At 38.8% G+C, this 25,709-nt stretch overlaps 1 protein-coding gene across 5 annotated transcripts in view; it reads left to right on the top strand.

The window, feature by feature from the left end:
- Nucleotides 1-25,709, top strand: part of ETV1 (ETS variant transcription factor 1) — an 88,011-nt gene that overhangs the window by 25,343 nt on the left and 36,959 nt on the right. For all 5 annotated transcript variants that reach the window (XM_084897109.1, XM_084897111.1, XM_084897108.1 and 2 more), the window contains 2 exons: nucleotides 20,274-20,403; nucleotides 22,980-23,168. In XM_084897109.1, the coding sequence (XP_084753235.1) occupies nucleotides 20,274-20,403; nucleotides 22,980-23,168 (319 nt within the window). The remainder of the gene's footprint in view (nucleotides 1-20,273; nucleotides 20,404-22,979; nucleotides 23,169-25,709) is intronic.

Raw genomic sequence — 25,709 nt, 5'->3', positions numbered from 1 at the left:
TCCTGTGTGTACAGGAACCTTCAGCTTCAGGTATCCTGAATGTTAGGTAATAATAATAATAATAATAATAATGCTTTCAAGAGAAGATTTTTAAATTTTGGTTTGGGACACTTTAGTTTTGGGCATTGTATAATTTAACCAGAAACATTTGCTAATATTATACTGAGATTAATTGAACATCACCTTTGGCATTTTGTCTGAAGCTACCATTCTTTATATCTATTCATCTTATTTTGTAGTATTAATGCTGCAGAAACTAAAGCCATAAAATCTAAATATGATGTGATTCTTTTAGGGGACTGAATATGGTCAGCATACTACATAAGAGCAAGGCATTGGACAAAGACAGCTGAATTCAAATTTCTTTTGTTTGCTAGGTGTGTGACCATGTATAAGCAAGTTTAAGGTTGTTGTGCCTCAGTTTCCCTCTGCTTAAACAGGAATAATAATGTTACCTTCCTCTAGGGCAGTGATTTTCAACTGGAGTTTATTTAGTCAGGGGCACTGACTTCTTTTCCCTTATATTGTCAAATTAAAAAGAAAATGACAACAGCCAACATAATAATAGCTGTCTGGAATGAATTCCCTATCTTGAACCATAAATATATGGGCCATATAATAGAGTTGTGTCTTATTGGTCATGTCACATAATAAGGTTATGTCTGATTGGTTAACTCTTGGTACCAGAAATTCTTATATACAAATATAAGCACCTGATTTTTTAAAAGGTTATATTGGAGCTAAAAGGGTAGGTAATTACTATTATTATTATTATTATTATTAGTCAATCAAATCATACCTATTTTTTGTCAGATTGGCAAAATATATAGTATTTCTTGTGTGCCACAGAATTTTAGTAATCCTATATAATAAAGAGGTAAAATGCAAATTTACTATCACACCCTCACAAGATGGCTGCTTATGACCAGGTCAGCACGGGGGTTAGTGAGGGAATGACCAAACAACTGAACAAGAAGGCTGTGTGGGATGACCAGGCCAACAGGTGTTTAATGAGGTATGACCAAATGACTGAACAAGCAGGCTGTTTGGGGTGACCAGGCTGGTGGGGGGCAGTTAGGGGCGACCAGGCCAGCAGGGGGGCAATTGGGGGCAACCAGATTGGCGGGGGGGAGGGGGAAGTTAGGGGCGACCAGGCCGGCAGAGGGGCGCAGTTGGGGGTGACCTGGCCAGCAGTGGGGGGCAGCTAAGGGTGACCAGGTTGGCAGGGAAGGCAGTCAGGTGCAATCAGGCAGGCAGTCAGAGGCAGTGAGGGGCGATCAGGCCAGTGGAGTGGTGGGCCAGTTAGGGGCTACCAAGCAGGTTAGCAGGTGAGTCATTAGGAGTCAGTGGTCCAGGATTCTGAGAGGGATGTCTGACTGCCGGTTTAGGCCCGTTCCTGGGGATTCCAGTCAGACATTCCTCGAGGAGTCCCAGATTGGAGAGGATGCAGGCTGGGCTGAGGAGACACCCCCCCCACACACACACACACGAATTTCATGCACCAGGCCTCTAGTTAGTTTATATGTACCATGAGATGAAAAAAGTTGAAAATCACTGCTCTAGAGCAATTTAAGTATTAAGGAAACTTGTGTATATTTATATGAAAATATATATGTCTGGCACATAGAAAGCACTATATATAAACTTTTATTCTATGTGTACACAAATATGCATGAAATGTATAAGATACGTAATTTATATAATGTATCATAATGCATTCATTTTGATCACCATACCTTTCTGTGGTGTATTATTTTTCCATGCTTAGAAATTATGTCTATTGGTATCAACTTATAGGCTGTTTCTACACATACTGTAAGATCATTATAAGACTAATTTGACCTTTCACTGTTGACAACACTAAGCAGTTTGGAGCATGTCCTTAGTGATACTGTCAGAGGACACTCAGAAGTGTTGTTTGTTCAAACCAACTGTCATTTTTGACAAGAAGGATTCATAAACAGAAAGTTGAGCTGAAAATATTTGGTATTTGAAGTACAGGCCTGGTTATAGAATCAGTTAACATCTTACATTTAAGATTATGGGTTATGAATTCTGGTTGATCAAGGACATCGGAATTTGTGTTTCTAGCAAAATTGCCAGCATCTTCAATGTTTTTTTTTAATATTTTTTTTATTTTGAAGCTGATGTACTTATTGAAAAGTGAAACTTTGATTTTTTTTTAACTAAGATGGAACCTTTACAATGAAAAGCAATAATGATTACAGTGTTCACTCAGCCTGAAGAAAAAATTTCACTAAATAGTAATAATCAAGATGAGAACTATAGTAGAAGGGTGCTAATTTTATGTTCATCTCTTATTTAAGTAATAAAAATTAATCAACGGGACCTTTGCTGGAACACTACTTGCAAAGAAGATTTTGAGATGGACTCTGGGAGCTCATTTAAAAGTAATTGGCTGCTTAAATTGTGAATGACCTAAGATCATCCTTATAAAATAGCTACTACTCCAATGAATGAATTATTAGACACTGCCTGAGGTTCTACCACACCAGAAGTATTTGACCCAACTATTGGACTCTGCATGCTACATTTAAGAAAAGTTGATTCTAACTACTTTGTTGTTATCATCCCTAAAACAACAACAACAACATAAAACTAGAATTACTAATATCAGAAGCTTGTTCAGCATGGAAGTAAAGGTCTTAAAGAAGCTTTAACCTTATAAGGCAACATGTCAGCTTTAGAGCCCAATATTTGTAAGTTCAAACCTTAGCTCCCCCATTGCCATATTTGTGATCTTGATCTGATTCTCTAATGTCTTTAATACTTGCAAGTAAAGGGAGAGAGTAAATGGGTTGATGTAATGATTAAATAAGGTATTTTATGTCAAGATTTTGTCACACAGTTTAGTATTTAATAACTCAGTAGCTCCATGGAAGTAAGAAATTGTCAGTATCTAACACTAGAGGCCTAGTGCATGAATTCGTGCATGGTGGGGTCCCTCAGCCTGGCCAACAATCAAGGCCTAACAGGGGCAGGGGCTGCTGGCTGGGGAAAAAACTCTGGCTTAGAGTCATTTTATTTTAGGAATTGTATTACTTGCATACTTATAATGTCAAGATAAATATAGACAAATATTTAAGTATTTATATAGGATAAAGTTTGCATGCATAAAATATGATTTAAAAAAACAGACCCACAAACCCTGTCTTCAAAAAGCACACTGGGAAGTTTGGAAGAGAAGGGGGAACCATGCTGAGGACAGTGAAGCTACAGTAGAGTGAGGAGTTAGCCTAGCAGTCCAGAGAACAGATTCTATGAGTTAGGCACCATGCCCCTGTCCACTGCTTTTTAGCCGGGTGACCTTGGTAAGTCACTTAATCCTCCAATACTTCCATTTTTTCAGCTTACAAGAGGCTCCCAATAATGAGGATGTCACAGGTGTGGAACAAGGATAAAATAAGCCAGGGCGGTCATAATTATGAACACCATTACTTTTATAATATTGACAATAAAAATATATGACTACAACTTAGATGAATGTAACAGACAGTAAAGTTTATAGTTTGTTTTTTTTAATTAAGAGGTCAATATAGATTGGAATAGTTGAGACTGGCCTTATAAAGAAAATGAAATCTAACCTGAAACTAGAAACCCAGGCTCATGAAATAATTAGAAATGAAATGAACCTAGAGATGATGTACCCTTAATGGACAGTGATAACTGATACGTGTGTAGTGTTTCCTGGGTGCTAAGCGCTCCTTTAAGCACTTTATACCTTTATGAATCCAGTCTTTGCCACAAACTGTGTAGTGGGTACTGTGGCCTCCCGTTGTCAGAGGAGAAAATTGAGACACAGAGAGGCTAAATGGATGTTTCTGGTCATGCAGTGACCAAGTTGCAGATCTGAATCTGGATTTTACACTTTAACCAGGATCCTACCCTGTCTTTGGTAGAGCTATGTGCTGAGAAAAGGTGGTTGGGGCTAAACAGGTTTGCCAAAGTGACAAGAACTTAATGCCCAAGTAATGACAGAAGTGGAACCTAATCTTTCTTGGTACCTACTGCTCAATACCTCTGTGTTAACTACATTCGGTTGTCTCTTTAAGATTAGTATGGTTGGAGATGAGGACCAGGTGTTAATTGCTCTGAAGTGAGCATGAGGATTACCTGACCGCTGGTAGAGGCAGTGTTTGGAGATAGAGGTGTGCATTGGATAGTGTTCGAAAGGAAGGTTAAAAGGTTAAAATCAGTCAAATTTTGTGACTCTGCAAAAGTCAAACATATATATTTGGGGTTTATTCCTAAAAACAAATGCCCAGCCTAGAAATTTTTTATTGTGAAAAATTAGATCTCATGTTATTAAAGAAGAGAAAGTAGAGAGAAAAAAAATAAAAGGGCATAGCATATTTTTTGTAAAGGTATTTTAGCATATAGGCAAACTGTGGTAAACCATATTTAAAACAGATATTAATCGATGCATAATACATCAGACATAATTATGTCAGTGGAATCTAATGTGGTAATTTAAAGAAATGTACACTGGCTAAGAACTTGAACATGCAATAGAAGGGAAGGAGGCTCACGCTTTATCTGACTTAATGTTTATCCCTGTGCACACCCTCAATTTACTGAGCTCCCATTAACTTCAAAGGGGCGAGGAGGATCATCACACCAGGCCTATGATGTTTGTGCTCATGCAGTTGTTTTGCAGGTGGGATCCATGTGTTTCTACAAAGCTCATCTTTTTTATTTGCACACATGGAGGGCGAGCAAAGTACTCTTTTATCTTCATATTTTTCTAGTTTCTTGGAACTGTCAGTTACAAAGGAGGTCTGTATAAATCCTCGCTATCTGTCTAAGTGCTAATATAAGCTGCTGAACATATAAGCTAGCTACAGTATTTGACACACCTGGAGTTACAGGTAATGCATTGGCAGAGCTCTGTGTTCTAAAGCACTAGATTATATTGTGGACTATAAAATAAAATGGAAATAGAAAAATGAAATCCATCTTACAGCCGTGTCTTCTACCATGTGTTGTGTTGGTAAACCACTTGGGTTTGAAACAGTGCTGTTGGCCATCATTGTGTATCATCCTCTTTGATCACAGAGTTGCAGATAAATGATTATTCCTGTATAACCTGTAATTTATTTTTATTTATTTATTAAAAATAGATTTTATTGATTTTTTACAGAGCGGAAGGGAGAGGGATAGAGAGTTAGAAACATTGATCAGCTGCCTTCTGCATACTCCGCACTGGATATGTGCCCGCAACCAAGGTACAAGCCCTTGACAGGAATGGAACCTGGGACCCTTGAGTCTGTAGGCCGATGCTCTATCCACAGAGCCAAACTGGTTAGGGCTATAACCTGTAATTTATAACAGCCATTGTAATATATGTGCATTGATATGGACATACTGTTAACATCCAAGAGTCTCAAGAGATTAAATTTAAATATGTACTTTAGATTGACATAGAAGTAAATGTGTCACATGATCTCACTTATCTGTGCATCTAATGAACAAAAATAACAAAAATCCAGAGACATTGAAACATGCAACAGAGGAAAGGAGGTGGGGGGTGTACAGGAAGAGATTAATCAGTGGACTTGTATGCATAAATGCATAGCCCATGGAAAGACAGTAGTGCTGGGAAGGCCTGGGGAGGGGGAGGAAATAATTTATTAACACTTTTATTAGTTAGTTACGATGAGTTAGTATGATTTGATTTGTATTTTGATGTTACCACGAAATGCTCTGCCTAAGAGAGATGTAAAAAAAAATTTATAACTTCAAACATTATTGCCTCCGTGCTGCGCCTTTCTATTTCCAATAACACCTGTACAACACTGCTGTCTAGTTATGCGCTACACTTTATGTTTAATGGGGTAATCTAATTTCTTCTTATTTGCAGTTAGCAAGTTGAAGTAAAAAAGTATACCTTGGAACATTGCCATGGCACGATTGCTATGGAGCCAAATTTAGAAACTGGTGAGTGTCTTGGTTCCTATCAGGCAGGGCCTGCCTGGTTTTGGAGGAGCAGGATGATCCTATGGTGGAGCTTTCCCCTATAAATGTAGTTTCAAGGATGCCCTTGTGGGACAGCAGTAGGAAGTCTCTGGAGTAGAAAAAAAAAGAAGAAACAGACATCCTTTGAACTAGCAGCTAGGTTGTTTCATCAAAACTGTAATACGTAATTAAAATTTAAGGATAATATTCTACACATTTAAGAAACCCTTCTGGAATATTGTAAGTAGGAGGAAAATGGAGAACATGTCTGAGTTTACAAGTGTATATAACTAATGCATAATTGCATCATACTTGATTTTTCCCCCCAGCTATTCTGACAGTTATAGAATTTCTACATCATATCAACTAGGTCAGATATAATTGTCACTCCATTTGAATGTCTTACTACAATTTTGGCTGCAGTGTCTAGAAGTCAGATTTAACAGGTTGTATCTCCATGATTAAAGTCCTTCTCAATAGCTGCTCATTGTAAAAGATTGTGACGGTAGACAATAATCTCTTAAACTCCTTATGAAACACTGCAGAGTCTGACTTGGTTCATTTGCTATTCATAACTCCCACTGTTATGCCAATGAAAAATGGAAGATGTGTTCCTGTAGGAAACAAGTACATTTCAATCTAACAGATTACATGTTCTTTAAAAAAAATTTATAAAGGAAATAATTTATTAAACATGAGTATGTTAAGAAATCATAAAATTACTTTAAACATGCTAATATGATTCTAGAACTCTTAGTTCTAAGTTTCCTTGGGATTGTGTCTGTTAGCTATGGAAATGTGATATGTACACACTGATCATTTACATTGGCTTCCTAGAACACACACAGGAAAATCAGTTCCTTATGTAATGTATCTGACATGGTATCTCTTGACTGTTTATTTCATGGCCTGGGTTAATCCTCTCCAAGGCTTTCTTGGCTGGATTTCTTTGTCAGTGTTCAGCTAGCTTGTTTGCTTCTTGTTTTATTGGTGAAGGCTGGGCTTGTGTCAGAAGAGACTTTTTATACTTGATCATTCTGATATTCTTGTGCTGTCAATGTTTTTTGGTCAGTGTTTATTGTTAAGCAATGACAGAATGGTTGGCTTGTATCTGACAGTGTGTTGGTGGTATTGTAACAGTTTTAGGAAGCAAACACGGCTACTTAGCTATGAGTCTTACTTTTTAAGAAAGTCTCATGGATTTTCATAAGAAATTTTGGCCAACATCAATAGTGTCTGCTGCATGAAGAATAGTGCACTTTTAAAAATGTTTCCACATAATAATGATGACTTTTTTCCCCCCTCTCCACAAAGGCTATTTTGGGATTAAAAATGTGGCTCTCAAGTCATAGTGTTTTGTTTTACTTTTATATCTCATGCATGTCCCTTTTCCATTGAGGGGATTTTTAATCTAATAGAGCTAAATGACTACTTTTCAAGACTAGCAAAATACTTTGTCTAAAAGTTTTTCTGTTAGAGCAGTGATTCCTTGTGGAAACTGCTCTAAAGTACATTAAATTAAAGATTATAAGCCATTTTTAAAAATTTCTTTATTGGCATAGGTATCACATATTTGTTTTTATCCCCCCATTCCCATCCTAAACCCCTCCCCACATATGCTCCCACCCCCCTGTTGTCTGGGATCACTGACAACAAGTCCTTTATATGCATGCATGCAAGTCCTTTGGTTGATCTCTCCCCTTTACCCCCACCCTCCCTATCTTTCCTCTGAGGTTTGACAGTCTGATCCCTGCTTCCTTGTCTCTGGGTCTGTTTTTGTTCATCAGTTTATGTTGTTCATTATTTCCCCTAGATGAGTGAGATCATGTGATCCTAGAAATACACTTATAAGAACCGAAAATGAGACAAGCAATATGGTTATGCTGAGAGGAAAATGTATCAGTCTGTAGTGAGTTTCTTTCTGGGCCAACAGTTCTTTTGAGACCCAATTTCAATGTCAAACAGTTCCTTATGTGTACATGTCAGCCATGATATTCCAGATCTGGTTGGTGGACAAATGGTGGTGATGCAGGACCGATCCTCTCTGGTTTGGTCCTGGGTTACAAGCCATTTTTAAGGAAAAATCTATACATTTATTTTGGGGAAGAAATTATAAAAATGTTATGCCAGATAGGTAGTTGGTTTCAATAAAATGTGTGTGCAGGATTTACCCTACCTAGTTTTAACAGCTATAACAATTGAGGCCAGGTGACAGATAATTTCTTTTTAAGAAGGTGTTTACTGTCAGGAAAATTTCAAAATTTCCTTTGTAATTACTCTGTCTTTGTTATTTTGGCAGCATGTAAAGTTTTATTGGCATTTGCTGAAAGGCACTATTTTATTTTATTTTTTTTGCCTAGCCAGCTGGCTTTCTTTTTTGGGGCAAACTTTTCTAGCTCTGGTATTAAGAACATATTTTCAACTTTGATTGTCTACCAATGGCATCTTTTTGAACAAGGAGCCAAGAGGCTATAATGTCTGAGTTGGCTCAATCCTGTCTTCGGTAGAGTGATCTGGAATTCTACAGGTGCACTTCAGCCATGCAGATGTTGCTTCCTATTGATCCTAAGTGTCATTTTGGTGCTGAAGGGGTCAATTTAAGACCATGCAAATTATAGGCTCTTTTTTATACAGGCTAAAAAAAAAAGGTATGTTGACATATTGAATCAAAAGTCAGGATTTACTAATTTGAATAAAATAGAATTTTTCAAGCAGTACAGAATCACTAAATCAACCCTGATCGATCCTATTTAGGGGTAAATATTAAAACAAGTAAAGCACAAATATTTGAAGAAATGGAACAATAGGGTTTTGTTAAACTTGTGTGGTATGTAGGTTTGGAGTTTTAGTTGTCCTGGAAGTGGTATTGACTCTATAGGCCATATATCAATCGTTTCTCTATTTCTGGGCTCACTTAAAGACTTCAAAACCATGCTAATGCATTGAGCTGCAGTCTGAATTTCAAATTATACTGCTCTAATTCTGAAGATCACAGGAATAAATAAACTTAAGTATGTACATTACTTATTTTAAAGCTCATTGCTTTAAAAACAATACTGGAGAAAATGGTTATACTTTATTTCATAAAATCTTATTTATTTGCCCACTTGCTCTTGGTAACTAAACTTATACATCATAGGAACTGCTGGTCCTTCAGGTAATTATTTTTCCAAAGCGATGACAGAATTGGCGTTCTTGTTTGGCAAGGAAATATTATCTCGGTTTCGTTTTTTGCTTTTTATCTTACTATGGCCTATAGAGTAATTAATGTAAAACTTTAGGTGGGAGCTCCTGTGTTTGAGATTCAGGAAAGAACAAAAATTAAAGGTCACATTTATCCTTTACCACTTATAACTTAAATCTCTTTAGATGCTACCTTCTGCATTAACTCTTCTCTGTGGTTTATTATCTGCCTTTTTTGTGTGTGTGTGTGTCAGGGGATTTCAAATAATATTTTTACCACTTGTTTTTCTAAACCGTTTGTTAGAGATCCATACAGATGTGTAGAGAGGATAGAACTCTGGGGTTTGTTCTAGACAGTTGGAGGAAGCAGGAAAGCCCACCTTCGGCATGTTCTAACTGTGGAAAGGACTGCCTACATGGTGACAAGGTAGCGTGGACTGAGCACCTTGGTGTCTGGGTATTCGGTGCCCCTGTCCCTCTACTCCCTCCCACCCCCCTCCCCACCCGCCATCATAGCATTCCTCAGAACTTCGAGTTAGACTGAGAAACACCAGATAGTGATGGGATCTTCCAGGCCCTCCTCAGCTGGGAATAATAATAGTTACTTTGAAGTCCTTCCCAAAGAGTGTTGTCCATTATTTGAAAGAAATTACAGAATCACCAGGCAGAGAGGTAATGTTTATTTTTGTCATTTTATAGAGCTACAAAGTCTATTTATATTAAAGCAAAGTGAAATGACTTCTGCGGCGAAGGTGTTTTCCATATTCATAAAAGTCACAATTAGGTGATTTATGGAGGAGAGCCGTTTCTGAGAGGCGTAGCTTTGGGTGGGCATCTTGACTCAGAACTTCATTTTAGTCCCCTCGGTCTGTTTCCCACATCGCCGCAGCTTGTTCAGGGTTCATTCCTGCCAGCTGGATATGAAGAATTGTATGTTTGGGCTCACTGTACAGGATTTCTTTCCAAAAAAACTGTGTCGTGCTGCTTTCCATCTACTGGACCAGTAGGGGTAGGAAGATCTGATTTGAAGCCAATGCAAAAAATACAAAACTGATTAGATTTGGATTGTTCGTACATTAGGCCTTTCTTTCCCAGTTCTTAACCTTTTCCAGATGGAAGAACCAGTTTCCTCCCAGAGCACTTTCTCCTAGCAATTAGACGGCGAAGAGGAGGATCGTTTAGCACCACAAATGCTGACGTCCTATGATAGGAGGACTGGGCTTTAAAAAGGAGAGGAATGAATCAACACCTTCTGGACTTGGTTTCGGGTATTTTTCAATTAATGGTTCGTGTGATGCTTTTAAAATTAGGAAATTACTCTCTCTCGTTCTGCTTTGTTTTGCTGATAATCACATTCTTGTCTGCCATCAGCTGGGAAGTAGGTGGTCCCTGGAACACCTTTTATTGCAGCAAATGTTTTTAAATGTTAACCATATTGCATGTGCACCTTTCTAAGGCGCATTAGGTACCTTGCCTTCTTGAATACAGTAGCTTAGACCCAATTCTGCTTTTTCATGATGATTAAAGGCTCATTATTGTAAATCTCAGCGGCCACTGTTTGCTAAAATGCAGTAATGCCCTCAGCTGCTATTGAGAGGTGTAGAGCTCAGCATGGCCTCAGAATGTTATGCCCTCTAAATCCTTATATCAGAGCTTCCCGTTTTTCTCTTCTCTGACATACGTTGGTTGGTACTTAGATCCAGACATTCCATTTTAGAGCTACCAGGAAAGATGGCTTAGTTGAATGCCTTCATTTTGTAGATTAGGGATGGGAGCCCAGAGAGGTTGCACTGCTTGCCATGGTCACATAGCTGGTTAGGGCTGAGGTAGGAACTAGGTAAAGGTTAATGTACTCCCAACCCAGTGGTCATTCTACCAGACAATACTGTTTGCCTACATACTATTCTCCTTGTGTAATTTTCTTTTAAATCCTCACCTGATGAGATGATATTTTTCTATTGATTTTTAGAGCAAGTGGAAGAGAGAGTGAAAGACGGAAATATTGATGTGAGAGAAAAGCATCTATTGGTTGCCTCCTGCACGAGCTCTGGCCAGGCCCTGGGCCGGGAAGGAGTCTGCAACCAACATACGTGTCCTTGACCAGTGTTGAACCCAGGACTCAGGTCTGTAAGCTGATCCTCTATCCACTGAGCCAAACAGGCTAGGGAAAAGTTTTTGCTCTTAATGTGTAGTTGACATAAAGATAAATTGGGAGCAAGATGAAATAAACACAGAAGTGAACTAACAGTCTGATGATGGCCGGAAGTCATGCTACTGTCATAAGTTACTCTACTTCCTTGAGTCTCAGTTTACCTTTTGTGAAAGGAAGTGGTTGGATGAAACATAGTAATAACTAACATTTACTGAGTCCTTACCATGTGCCAGAAACTATTCTAAGTTCTGATGTGAATTATCTTGTTTAATTCTCACACAAACCCCATGAGGAAGATCTGGGTGATTACATGGGAAAAGCTAAATCACAGCAGTGACCTAGTTTACCAGAAGTCCTTTAGCTAGCAAGTAGCTAAGTCAAGATTCGGTCTCCATGCTCTTGTCCACTTTCTTTTCTGGATGATCTACCTTTAGCTGTAAAGGCTAAAGATTCTGGGTTTGAGTGGTGACCAAGAGATAAATTTTTGAGCACTTACTACAAACCACACAGCAGTGTCTCATTTAATCCTCTCAGGAGGCAGGGGCTTTATCAGCCTCAGTTTATAGATGAAACTGAAGCACAGAGAGAGGTTGAGGGGCTTGCCCATTCTAAAAGCTGGTGAGTGGCAGTAGGAAGATTAGAAACCAGGCCGATTTAAGTGCCAGCCAGCTTTGCCACTATGGATGCTTTGTTGACCAAGAATGAGGACTGGAGTATTTGAGCCACACTGTAATGTGAGTTTGGTAACATTTATTTTTGCTGACTAGAGATTGTGTGTGTGTGTGTGTGTGTGTGTGTGTGTGTGTGTGTGTACGTACATACCCGCTGCTGCAAACATGCATGTTCACATGTGGAAACACACTCCTAATGATTTCTTAGCTGTGTTAGGTGAGGGGTAGAAAACACTCATTCCAAGCACATACAGGAGAGAAGTGGATTTATTGCAGGAGATGATGAGGCATGAACTGGGAATGGTGGGGACGAAGGCAAACAGGAAAACATAGGCCCTGACCAGAGGGATAGCTGATCATGGACTGGGCTCAGCCAGCTGCGGCCTTGCTTTTTCATTCTGGAAAATGGACTCAGGGTTGCTGCATTTTTCAGGAGAAACCAGAAGTTTTGATGTTTAAAACCAGAAAAGTGTTTCAGAGCTGATGTTTAATCATCGTAACTCATTAAAATTATCCTTGAACCAATAATTTCAAAGCATGCTGTGAACCAATCGGAGACATGGGCAAACTGTGGTTGCCACTATTTTTAAGGAGAAGAAAGGCCCGACCTCTGTCTTCCTGGTCCATTCTGTTCTGTGAAGGGGAAATCGTGGCACTTTGCCCTGGAGAGAAAGTTGAATTAGTAAGCGTACTTGGAAGAAATAACTGTCTTGTGGGGCTATAATGTATTCAGAAGGCTTGACTCTGGATTGTAAGGAGTCCTGGCTTCTGATCTCAGTGTGCCCTCCGCACTGGCGTCCCGGCCTGTGGACATCTGATCCTGAATGGGGCTGTGCCTGGTGGGCTCACCTCTGGGACTTTTGCAATCTACACCCCGCTCCCCAGGCTCCTTCACGCAGGCACGCCCTGGCCAGGCTGTTCAGGAGTCCCTGCGTGGAGTGTGCAGCTGCTATTACTGATAGGAAATTGGCATTAGAAAAAAAATGGGCCAAAACCGGTTTGGCTCAGTGGATAGAGCATCAGCCTGCGGACTGAAAGGTCCCAGGTTCCATTTCTGTCAAGGGCATGTAACTTGGTTGTGGGCACATCCTCAGTGGAGGGTGTGCAGGAGGCAGCTGGTCGATGTTTCTCTCTCATTGATGTTTCTAACTCTCTATCCCTCTCTGTAAAAAATCAATTATATATATATATATATATATATATATATACATATATATACATATATATATATATATATATATATATATATATATATATATATATATATAAATGGTATCCTCTTCTGAGAAATGCATGGTTTCTTTGACACTCAGCTTTGGTTTCCACACTGCCCAGGAAGGTCCTTACAGCAGCTGAGGATTTAGTTTCGGGAGCAAGGTGCAGGGGTGGGCTGATGACTCCCTTCTTATAAAAGTCGCTTTTCCCTTTCTATCTTTTTAGCCCTCAGGCTTTCGCTTTGGATTCCTTTAGTACAAAGGTTTCTGAGTACCTAACTCAGCCCCTAAAACGTGTTCATTTCTAATGGCCTCTTCAGCCCAGAAGTCAGAGGTTCACTACCTGAGGAGAGTCTCCCTTCCCTTGCCCTGGCGATGACTGCCTGTTATGTGTTGCCAGCATAACATCAAAGGACAACCAAGGCGTGGTACTTACCCCAACTGATAACAGTCCTTTAAAGACATTATTATATTATAAATGCCCTCCCTGCAAAATATTTTTAGGGAAAATAAATAAATATCCACGTGCGGGGCCAGGGCTTACATTTGTGTGGGAAATATGATGGGCGGGTGCATTTCCAGATGCTTCAAATGATGGGAAATCGTGAAAAACTCGAATCAGGGTCTCTGGCCTTCAACGTGTGTTTCAGTTTGCATTTTGATAGCAGCTTAGAAATGTTATCGCCTGCTTTGTCACAGACATAATTCACATCTTTCTTCAGGCACTGTAAACAAGAGAAATGGTTTAATGGCCCCATAAAGGCACTCTGCTGATGGCTGAGATTAGGCCCGCTAGTAATGGATGTTGGGTGTGTGCATGGGTGAGTGGTGTGTGTGCGGTGGGGGAGGGGAGGCTCGGGAGAGGTAAATGTACCGGAAGAGGACCTGTGAGAGGCCCTGGTGTCTGCAGCAGCAGTGCGTGCTGCTTTTTCGTGTCTTGGAAGAGGCTGTGACACTCTCGTCCTTGTTTGTAAACAAGCCTTCCCCTTTGCTTCTGGAGTCTAACCTAGCGGCACTAATTGAGGTCATGGCTCTCCATTTATCACCTGGAATTGAAGGGATAGTAACTTAAAGTGAATGCCTTTCATTAGAGAGTCTATTCCTAACAATATATATTTACATAGAAGGCTGCATGCATTTTTCATGCCATGCTTGTATCTGGTCTCAAATAATCTAATTTATGTATACCATTTACTTTTTAAAAAAACCTTTTTACAGAGATTTAAAAAAAAAATTCACTGCTATAGCCAAGTGAAAAAAAAAAATTTATAAGCACTTCAGTGTCCACAGAATGATTTGTTTTGACTTTCTTAGTTATAGTTGGTAGACAAGTGCAAAAAATTCTCCACATTATACATAACCATATTCTAAGTACATGCCTTGAAAATTCCTCAAAGCACATACATTTGTAACGTTTTAGAGCCACAATATTGTGTATGTTTCTCATCATCTTTTTTTGTGTATATCTTTGTAAATTGGTTGGCTACACAAGTCCACACACTAGCTCTTGAGAGAGTAAAGAGTTAATAAAGCACAATTAAATGTCCTTTGTTGGTGAATGTAGCTGTACCCTGTCATTAGCAGATGTCACTGTGCCATTCCTCCACTTCAGTGTTTTCATCCTCCTTTTTCATTCTAGACCACAACCTACAAGGATCAGCAGAGTTCCCTCTGCAAAGGGGTCAACTAATAAGTATTTTAGACATCGCTGGTCACAGAGTTTCTGTCACATATACTCCCTTGATACCCAAAGAGCCCCAAGACCATCCTTAAACAAGTGGTTGGGCAGTGTTCCAACAAAACTTCGTTTAGCCAGAGAGGTGGGAAGCCAATTTGGCACCGAGCTGTAATTTGCCAACCTCCGTTCTAGAACGTTGTACATTAGCCTATTCTAACACAGAATGGTTAAGCAGCCCGAACATCTCAACATCAAAATCAGGAGACTGCCAGCAAGGTTCTGTATTCCTAGCTAGATTTGCTTTAAAAAAACAAACAAGCAAAACATACAGATTTGATTCAGAGACCTGGTTCTGTTTAGAGAAGCAATTAAAAATGTGGTATGTTTTTCATCCCTGCATAATTGTTTTATACTCACAGAAATGGCTACTCTATTTCAATTTTATGATGAGTTGAAAGCAGAGCGAAAGGTCAGCCCTGAGACAACTTATCATTGTATTTACATCCCCATCCCCATCTAGAAGGGGACCGTCACTGGTGACATTTAGGTATCAGAGAACATGGGGAAACTGTGGGTGCTGGGGAGCCACAAATTTCCTTCCATGGAATCTGACTGGGGTGAATTTGCAAATGCCTTTGGTCACAGTGACAAATTGAAAGAAGGCAGAATGCCTAAAAGCAGGAACAAATGCTCTGAGAAGTTGTTTTCACTTAGATACAGGTGCCAAGGATGTATTATTAAGGCCGTGTATACAGAAATAGACATTGCATACATACAAACTAATCGAACGTAAAGTAGACTTGCCTCTCTTTATTAGAAAAAACCTCTTAAAAAAAAAAAAACTAAGTAAAACTCTGAACTTCTGTGAGCTCTTAATGGTAAGACTGCATTGCTACATCTTCTCTCTCTAGTTCCATTTTTACTCCCAGCCCCCTGTAGCACCTGACATAGTATGTGGGCCATAGCAAATGCATGGATTAATGAAGAAAAGGATGGATAAAGAAACATCTGATATAATGTTATAGTGGTGTTCATGCGAGAAATAAATCATAAGAATGTTTATTTGAATTATATGCTAAGGGTTTGAGAGTTGCAGCCAAAAGCTCAGAGCTCTTAATTCTTAACCTATTGTAAGTTCTAGGTCTTTGGTTTGACATGAAGCTTAGTTCCTTAATGCTTTCTCAGGATATTTGCAAAATGGGGAGATGAAAATAAATATCCTTCTTATTTTAAATGAGAATAAAATACAACAGGTAAAGGTTATTGAAAATGTCATAATACTATGTAAATTTGAGGTGTTTTTTTTTTTTTAAGCATCATAGCCACTGCTTTCTATCACAATTCCAAACTCAACCACAATTCATTAAGTCGACACCCATATTTAGACCTATTATCTTTCTTAAATTTATAAGACATCATCATATAGACAGACAAACCGAGCCGAGCCCATGTGGCTTAGTAGTTGAGCATAGACCAAGGAACCAAGAGGTTATGGGTTTAATTCCAGGTCAGAGCACATGCCCATGTTGTGGGTTTGATTCCCAGTAGGGGGGCGTGTAGGAGGCAGCCAATCAATGATATTTCTATATCATCGATATTTCTATCTCTCTGTCCCCCTTCCTTCTTCTCTCTCTTAAAAAAAAAATCAGTAAGAAATAGTAACCAAAATTTGATTCATAGATTGCATTGTTTAGTCTTTGCGCTAACCATGAACCAGTCAGCAATAACAAACATGGCCTGTTTTCATTCTAATGGTATGAAAAAATACTCTTGTGCCACCTTTGTTTAGGAAAATACTTTCCTCTGTGCAAATTTAAAAAGACATGATCTTCATCTGTCTTTTTAGGGGTTTAAATGTGATTTAATACATGTCTATCCTCAGCCAAAGATGTGGTCCTGTCCCAGCATTGCTGCGCTTGGAGAGCACAGGGTGTGTCTCTGCTCTGGTGGAATGAGGGCAGGACTGTGCCTCTGTCCCAAAATATTAGCGGAAATAAATGATGCCTCAGAGTTCCTAAATCCATAACCCTAACAGTTACTGATGTAACAAACAGTTTGCGATGAATACCCTGACCCCACGTAAACGTTTCGAATTAAGCAGTGGTTAGGTCTATTTTGGAAGTGCATTTTTGAAAGCCCTGGTATTTTGGAGCTCTCAGGCTTAACCATTAGAAGAACACAGTCAGCACCGGCCGGCCTTAAGATGTGGTTGGAAAGGTCAAGCAGCCATCCCCGAGAAATGCAGGATGCAGCTCTCCTGTGTTCTCTCTGTCTCTTTCTCCCCGGCCACAGGAGGTGGGGGCCATTCCAGTGTGCCTGGAAACATGTTTGAGGGATGCTCGAGGAAGACTTCAGACTTCCTAGATCAATGACCGGGACAGCCTGAAGTCAGGGCCCCAGACACAAGGGCACATCCTCTTTGAACCGTCCCTTCCCTGCACGTGACAGGAAGGAGTTAACTCGGTTGATGTGATACACTTGAAGAAGGAAAGGTTCTCTTTAATTAAGATGACCAGCAATGCAGATGCCGGGAGCTCTGTGTTCCAGACCCGGCACGGCCGGTACAGTAAAGCGGAATGAAATGTCTAGCAGTCTCGGCAGCAGGCTGGAGCCGTGTTCAGCGCAAGCTAATTTAATTAGTGTTGATCAGGACTCCAGATGATGGTGATTTGATAAGGAATAATTTAGTACTTAACAGCCTTTTACATGCACCAACTCCATGTGGGAAGGTAAAGCAAATTGCACAAAATGAATGTGCTGCTTTGCCTTGTGCCCGTGCCAGTGAGCTGGAAAACTGCCTGTGAGCAGACGCTCCGGCTCTCGGGCCCGGGCTGAAACACCCAACACGGCCTCAGCCCAGCCCAATCTCTCCTGGGAATCTCCACCCTCCCCTCATTGGAGAAGAAATAAGTCATATTTTTTTGTGATATAGGATCTCCAGGCAGCAGGAAAGGGAACGTGAGGACAGGGAAGTAGCGTGTGTTCCTGTGTAAAGTGTTCGAGTTCTTTAGGGTGGCTTCTCTTTGTTTGCCTCCCATGCAGCAATTAAAAAAAAAGAAAAAAGATCCTAGCCAACTCACATTCATTGGATTACTTCTTTGGCTTCTGATTAGAAAAAATAGAATCACAGTTCCAAGAGCCCATGATGATGAAGAGGCCCACACACGTTGACTGCGTTAACCAGAGGGTAGGGAAACCCTCACGTTCCGGAAGTAGAGGACCTGGGAGAATTCTTGAGGGTTGGCATCTCACGAAAAGGAAGACGTTGTTTTTGTTTGTGTTTAAGTCTCTTCAAGCACTGGCCCCACTTCAATGCAGCTCACACTGGATCCAGGTGGTGCCAAGTAGCACAGCGGATTTGAAATGAATCCAGTTAGGACAATCACCTAGAAATTTTGTCACATACAGAAGCCTGATATATATCCCAGCCTCGGTGAATCAGAACTTCTGGGAATGGTATATTCGTTTGCTAGGGCTGCCATAACAAACTGCCATAAATCGGGTGGCTTACACAACACACATGTCTTGTTTCAGAGTTCCAGAGGCCAGAAGTCTGAGGTGAAGGTGTGGGCAGGGCTCAGGGTGCTGTGAGTGTCTATGCTGTACCTTTCTTCCATCTTGTGGTGGTTTGCCAGCAGTCTTTTGGCATTGTGTCTGACCTCTGCCTTCATCTTCACATGGTGTTCTCCTGTGAGTGTCTCTATACTCTAATCCCCCCTTTTTGTGAGAACATGAGTCATATTGGATTAGATCCCACCCTGATGACCTCACCTTCATTTATCTATTGAACAAGGGCACAGGTGAGGACTGAACTAGGGTTAGGACTTCAGTATTTGAATTTTATAATATGGAGTCCGGAAATCTTTGTTTTGCGTTGTTTTCTTTTTTTAAAGTTATCTGGGTAATTAGATTGTTGGCCAGATTTGGGATTATGAGTTTATGTATCAACTTGCCTCTGAAAACACTTAAGTGGAGTGGGATCCTTATATCCTTTCTTCTAAAGTCAATCCAGGAGATGTCTGAAAGCTTCTGAAAGCCCTAGACCTCAAGACAGACATGGGATGATCACCACCAGGATGCTTCTAGTTTGATACTGTTGGGCATTTTGATAGGAGGCTCCTGGCAGGCTAGCAGCCACTTCTGATGGTGCCCAAACTCGTCATTCCTCCCCTTCCTCATCCGGAATTATGTCTCCTGTGCAGTTGAAGCACATTCTCAGATGTCTGCTGAAACAGGAAGCCAGATCATTGAAATAGCTTCATTTGTATAGCATTGCTTGGTGTCTCTCACATTTTTAAGCTTTTTGTTGAGCTATGCATTTATTGTAATTTTGAAGATGTATATTATCAAATAAGCACTGTGCAGAGCAAGATCTGAACTATTTCCAGCACTGTAACAGGTTACCAGTGCCCTTACCATTCTCATGTCTATTTTTTCTTTATTTTTAAAATTTTTATTTATATATTTATTTATTTATTTTTACCAATTTTCCATGTATACTAAAACTTTAGTTGTCTGATAGGATCTCTAATAGATAAATTTAATATTTCATATAAAAAATAAAAATATGTAGTGTTAAGAGTTGCTTTTAAAGCTATGATTTCCTTCAAATACGCATGTCTTCTAGCCTTCATATTTTATGTGATCTTTATATTTGTATAAAACGTTAATGAATATAAGCATCACCATATATTGTCATAGGAAGAAGGAGAAAACATGTGATAGAGAATAATTGTTTTATGGTTGATTAAAAATGACAACTGTCATATATTTTTTATATTTCATCCTCACAATTCTGATAAGTAGATAGGCAGATACTTTATCTCTGTTTTACAGATGAGCATTGCCTTCAAAGATGTGGAGATTTTTGTCCACATTATCATGGGTTTCCAGTGGACTTGCACCTAAATTTCCATTCTCATTTTGCCCTTCTATTAAGCCATTTACTACTGAGATAGTTTCCTCTCAGTAATGCTTAAAATTATGTTTCAGTCTTCAGTTAATTCTTTTGCATTTTTTAATGCTCCAGTCTTCAGTTAATTCCTTTCTATTTTTTTTTTCTGTTTTAATCATTGGAAACCTTCCTGAAATGTTTTCAAAACATACTTTCTGAAAGCAGAGCTTTTAAAACTAATATCAGCTAAGCGAATTACAAGTGATTCCCTTAAAGTAAGGAGAGTTCAAGCATGAATTTTGTTAGACAATAAACAGAAAAACAGGTTACGGAGATTCTCCAGAATCTTCTTTGGTGAAATTAATGAAATGTGATTTTTCTTTTCTGTGACAGTTAATATGTAATGTTTGTGATATTTTAACCAAGAAAAGTAGATCAGGTTAATACACTTAATTCTTAACTGCATTTCATTTTTGTGGGTATTTTTGTTTGTTTTGTTTTCTAGTGGCTTTTCATGGCCTACCACTGAAAATCAAGAAAGAACCCCACAGTCCATGTTCAGAACTCGGCTCTGCCTGCAGTCAAGAACACCCCTTTAAATTCAGCTATGGAGAAAAGTGCCTGTACAATGTCAGGTAAAGCCATCAGGTGTATATAGGATGGTGGTTCTTATCAAGACAAAAAAGTCCAGAATCTAATATCAAATCTCAAGTCAACTTTTATGAGTCATATCTTCAGCATATAATTAGGTAATGTGCTTAGAAGAACTCCAAAAAGCCATTTACCATCCAGTCACACACTTTTAGAATAACTTTAAAGCAATCATTTTCACGCACATTATTGGTTGCTTTTCCTATTCAGTGATGTATCCTGGGTGGGAAAAGAGGGTCTTACTTGGCCTAAGCAGCTATTGAAAGTTCTTATCAGAATGAATGCATTATGCACTTTAGATAGAGTTTGTAGAAAAAAAAATAGAAACATTTGGCATGTCTCAGCAGTACATTAGTTATCTGTCAGGCTTTGCAGATGATCTATAAGATGTGTTTATGGACAATTGTAATAAACTTAGGATTTTATAAGGCTGAGCAGAGGCTATTATCTATTAAAAAGCCAGTTTTTTCTTCTGATGATAATAAAGGGTGGAGCAATAAAAGTACATTGTTCATTTGTTAGAAAATTTGATAACATACATGTTCATTAAAAACCCTTCACAGTAAATTGCATTCTGCTACTTTTCATATCGGCCTCTAATTGCATAAGGAAGAAGTTGGCTCTGTGTATTGAGTATTATTACTCTCAATTATAGTGGAAACTTGGTTCTTAAAAGGAGTTAGGCTAGAAACTTTAAAAATGATTATAAATACTTGCCATTTTATAAGTTAGGTGGATTCAGGTTCATAATACATTATGATCTAAATGGATCTTACATTTTTCTTATGTGTTTACTACTTGTACTCTATACCAGGACATATAAGATTCAAGAAACTTAGATTTTTGTAATCTCTCAGCAGCTGACCAATGCTTACATATTCTATTACTGTTCACTCTTGCACACTCAAACTTGTCTTTGATATCTGCTTTTCTTAGGAGGGTTACCAGAGGCTGAAATTATGAGCCAGTTCAATTAAAACTACAAAGCTGTTATAAAAAAAATGTCCTGTGGATACTAACTATTAAAGCATACTCGGTTTAGATAAAACAATATTGATCTGAGTTTCATTTTATAGTGTTTCTAGTGTTTCTATTTTCTCAAGAGTGTTATGTATTCACAAAATAATTAACATATTGGAGAATGTTTAATTAATGAGCCAAAGAGATACAGAATTGTTATTGAGTTTCAGCATTGATTAGAAGTGTGTATGAAATAACCACTGCTTTATATGCTATATCTAATATCCATAAATCAACAGTAGAGGAATTGCCTGAATTTTTTGAGGTTCTTCCTGGGACCAGTAATTCCCACAGGGATCTATGGATTAAATGCTGGTACTTCCTTCTACATACAAACTGTAAATATAACATTTCATGGAGGGGGTGGGAGTAATATCCTAGAACAATGGATATTACTTTTTACCTGGGAAAGAGTTAGGTGAACCATTTTATAGAAGTAGATTCTCATGTAGAAATATTGGTAAAGAAAACAAGTAGAACCGAACATAATGAGAATCATTAGTTGTACTTAAAAGCAAGAACAGACTTAAACACCATATACTACTTCACTCCTATAAAGTATTCTTACATTCAGATATCATTCTATTGTATAGATGGAGCAACAAAACAAATTATTACATTAATCAAAGCAAAAAGAAATGTTTTTGCTTTAAAATAAAAATATGTATTGATGAATTATTTATACCTTACAAGGGAATACAATATTTTAACCTGGTAATATCTCCTTAATTTGGAAATATAAGTAAAATTTGTTTTTAGTAAAATATTTTTTAGATCACAAAAATTAATTAGATCACATCCTTGAAAAGCATACATAGGAAAATCAACTGAAATTCATAAACAAGCTCACTCATTTTATTCCTTTGCAAATGTTTACAAGTTAGATTATAACAATAGGATGTTATCCTTAAGAACATCATTTTGTTCTTATACTCCAAGAAAGTTTAAATATATCAGAGAGATTTTAATTTGCTTCATTAATCTTTATTATCCCATATGAGGAAGTTAATAGCAAGCATCATTTATTTTATATAAAAAATGAAAATAAGGCCAAAGCATTGCTTTCTTAAAATTTTACCACAAATAAAGTCAAGCCAGGTATGATCTCCATCTTATTAAACTGATGTTCTTGTTCTGAAATCTAATGTAATATAGAAGAATTATAATATCAGGGTAATTTAATGAAGTAGAAAAGATCTATGAAACTTGCTCCAGGAGACAGATCAAGAAGAGATGGAAATTATGCCAGTGCTTTCATAGATAGTGCTTTTCCTCCTACTAAATTGTTTATCTATATGTTAAAAACATACACTTTATATGTATATGCTGTTACTAATTTATTACTTATTCTGTTTTCTGTTAAAGTGTGTGCCAGTTTTGAAGATTACATGTTCTAGAATTACAAACACCAAAAGACATGAAATTCTAATTTCTTTATGACTGAAGCCTAAAATGTTTTGTTGTTTCCTTAGGTTAAATTTTTTTTTTCTAATTCTCCAAAGAAACAAATACTCTCTTTTTTTCCTTATGCCGTGGATAGTGCCTATGATCAGAAGCCACAAGTGGGAATGAGGCCCTCCAACCCCCCAACACCATCCAGCACTCCAGTGTCCCCACTACATCATGCATCTCCAAACTCAACTCACACTCCGAAACCTGACCACGCCTTCCCAGCTCACCTCCCTCCGTCACAGTCCATGCAAGACAGCAGATACCCCATGGATCACAGGTATATTGAAAATACTGTTTTTGTCGAAAATTGTTTTTAGTATTCGTGGCAGACCTTCTGTTGCCAGTTCCTAAGACCTACAGTAGATTGAGAGTGAGCATATTAATTTTGCACATCTTGGCAAAATATTTTTAGGAAGAGCTTGCCCTCTCTATAATTATAAATAATCGGTGAAGAAGGTCACTTATAAAGAGTTCTTTTATAAACATTTAACTTTGTTGCTAAAATGGAGAATTAATCTATGTACTGACATTTGAAAACTTCCCCTTTGCTTTGCCTGAATTAAATTGCTTCACTCACACTTTAAATCAGATCATGGCATTTTTTTTTTATGAGCATATGTGTGTACTTGTTCTATAAAGTTAGGAGACTAATTTTAGTAGGTGGCTTATGGAATTAGGTTCTTTACCTTAGTTTGAATAGCATAGCTGTACACAGTTTTGCAGAGCAGAACTTATTTGATTAAAATCATTTTCCATACTTTCCATGCTATGAATATTTAATGCTAGTAGACATATGACCCTGGACACTGAGAATATAAAGTTAAAGAGATAGAGGTCAAATTAGTATTACTTAGAAAGGAGCAAAGCAAGGACTAGAGGATGGAACTAGGAAGAATGCCGTGGTAGATTATTCCTGATTCCTAGAGATGAGTAAATTTACATTTGAATAACATGTTAGGAGACTTTTAGAGGTCTTAATACAGCTTAAAACACCTGTTGATTATATACCTCATTTTTCTTTCCCCTTCTACCTTGTACTTGTATAGAACCAGTGGTATGCTGGTAAATATTGAACAACAGGCTCTATGGGAGAAAACCCAAGAGACCTGATCTGTAGGCGTTTGATATAAATATTCCCCCATGGCTGACTGCAAGCTACCAATGTGACAACCTTGAATGCAGAATTGGAAAGTGAGGTGCAGTAGCACTCCACTTTATACTGTTTCTACCATATAGATGCTATAGTCATAATCTCAATGATAAAATTAATAGTAATTCTAGTAATAAGGTAGTGATAGGGTTTGAATATTAATAGCCTCTGTTTGTAATATAATTTTTTAAAAAATATATAAATTTACATAATTTTCTTCATAATGGCTGTCTTTAGCAATTGACTTACAGAATTTCTGAAAATCTAATAATAAGCCAGGACAAACTGGCTCTGACACTATTAGGAAAAGAACTCAGCCAAAGTCATCCACTGTATCAGCAGATGTGCACCTGGAAAAGAGGGGAATACTCTGCTCTGCTTTTTCTGGGTTATTTACTCCAACTCAGACTCACATTCAGTCCAACTCTGCTGGTGTGAAAAGCTAAGATGAAAGCATTCTTTCCAACGTGAAACTAAGCTGCATCACGTCTACCTTTGCTTCCACCAAGTCCTCTCTTGCTTTAGTTACTAAATGCTCCCAGGGATCTTTGCCTTCACACCCGATAGACTTGAGATCTCCTCAGCACACAATGGTATGCGCATCTGTGTAAACAGTTTGGTAAATGCTGATGAAAGAAATCCCAGGGCAGGGTGGGCCACTAAACAGAGGCACATTGTGCAGGGCTAAGAGGGGAAAAGAGTGAACAAAAGAAGAAGCCAGTATATTTTGTCCACTTCTAATGACTTCCCAGAGTTCTTGCTACCTGAGGCGCTCACTCTTCAAAGGAGATGCTGGGTTGTAGAGTTGGCTCTTGGTGAGGAAAAGCTATTTCTATGGGAAGGTGGCTGGTGAACAAGCAGTGTGCCTGTTTTCAGGTGACCTAACTTGAAATGCTTTAGCCAAATCCATTTGAGTTTCTCCACTTGAAGTCAAATAGCTGAGACTGAGAACAGCCGGTCCGGAACTACCAGAGGGAAGCTCAGGGTCTTTTCCCACTGCCCCCCATGGTGCGCTGAGGACAGTACCAGCTGGCCCATCCCAGGAAAATCTCTGAAGCCGTATGTTTCTGAGGAGGATTTCTTGGAGGGCTCGAGCCAACAAATGACAGTCCCTCAGTTATAAATGGCAACTTTTCTCTGGGAACAGATCCTTTCCCCAAATAGCCCCCTCCAGCCTGGGCACCTCGCCTCATCGGGGCTGCCCCCTGCCTTCTTTCCACGGCCCATTGGACTCTTCAGGTCAGCCCTTTGGCTCTTTCTTCTGAACCTGCTGCGAAGGAGCCTGGTCTCTCCTCTCACTTCTTCTCACCCGTTAGAGACCGTGCTCCTTTACCCAAGAGGTCATTGCCAGGCTGCCCTTACCTGTTAACCCTCTTCCAGAAGCTTCTTGAGTCACCTTCTCTTTAGGGGTAGGTCAGTGGCTCCAAAGAATGACATGTCAACGTAAGAAGCATTCGAACCTGTGAAGCATTTTTTTTTTTTTTTTTTTTTTTTTTGGTGTGGGAGAGTGTGAGCCAAACTGTCCACAATTGCCAAGAAGTGAAATATCTGAGATAATGTTTGGAGAGTGGCAGTTTTACACCTTATTTTATACATTGCAGTCAAAGGAGATGATGCAAGTGGTTTACGTGAAATCCACGGGTGATAGACTAGGGAGGTGGGAGAAAG

This window comes from Pipistrellus hanaki, assembly GCF_964339955.1.
Source record: "Pipistrellus hanaki genome assembly, chromosome: 10".
Classification (NCBI taxonomy): domain Eukaryota; kingdom Metazoa; phylum Chordata; class Mammalia; order Chiroptera; family Vespertilionidae; genus Pipistrellus; species Pipistrellus hanaki.
The sequence above is the reverse complement of the archived record's forward strand: the minus strand, read 5'-3'. Positions and strand labels throughout refer to the sequence as shown.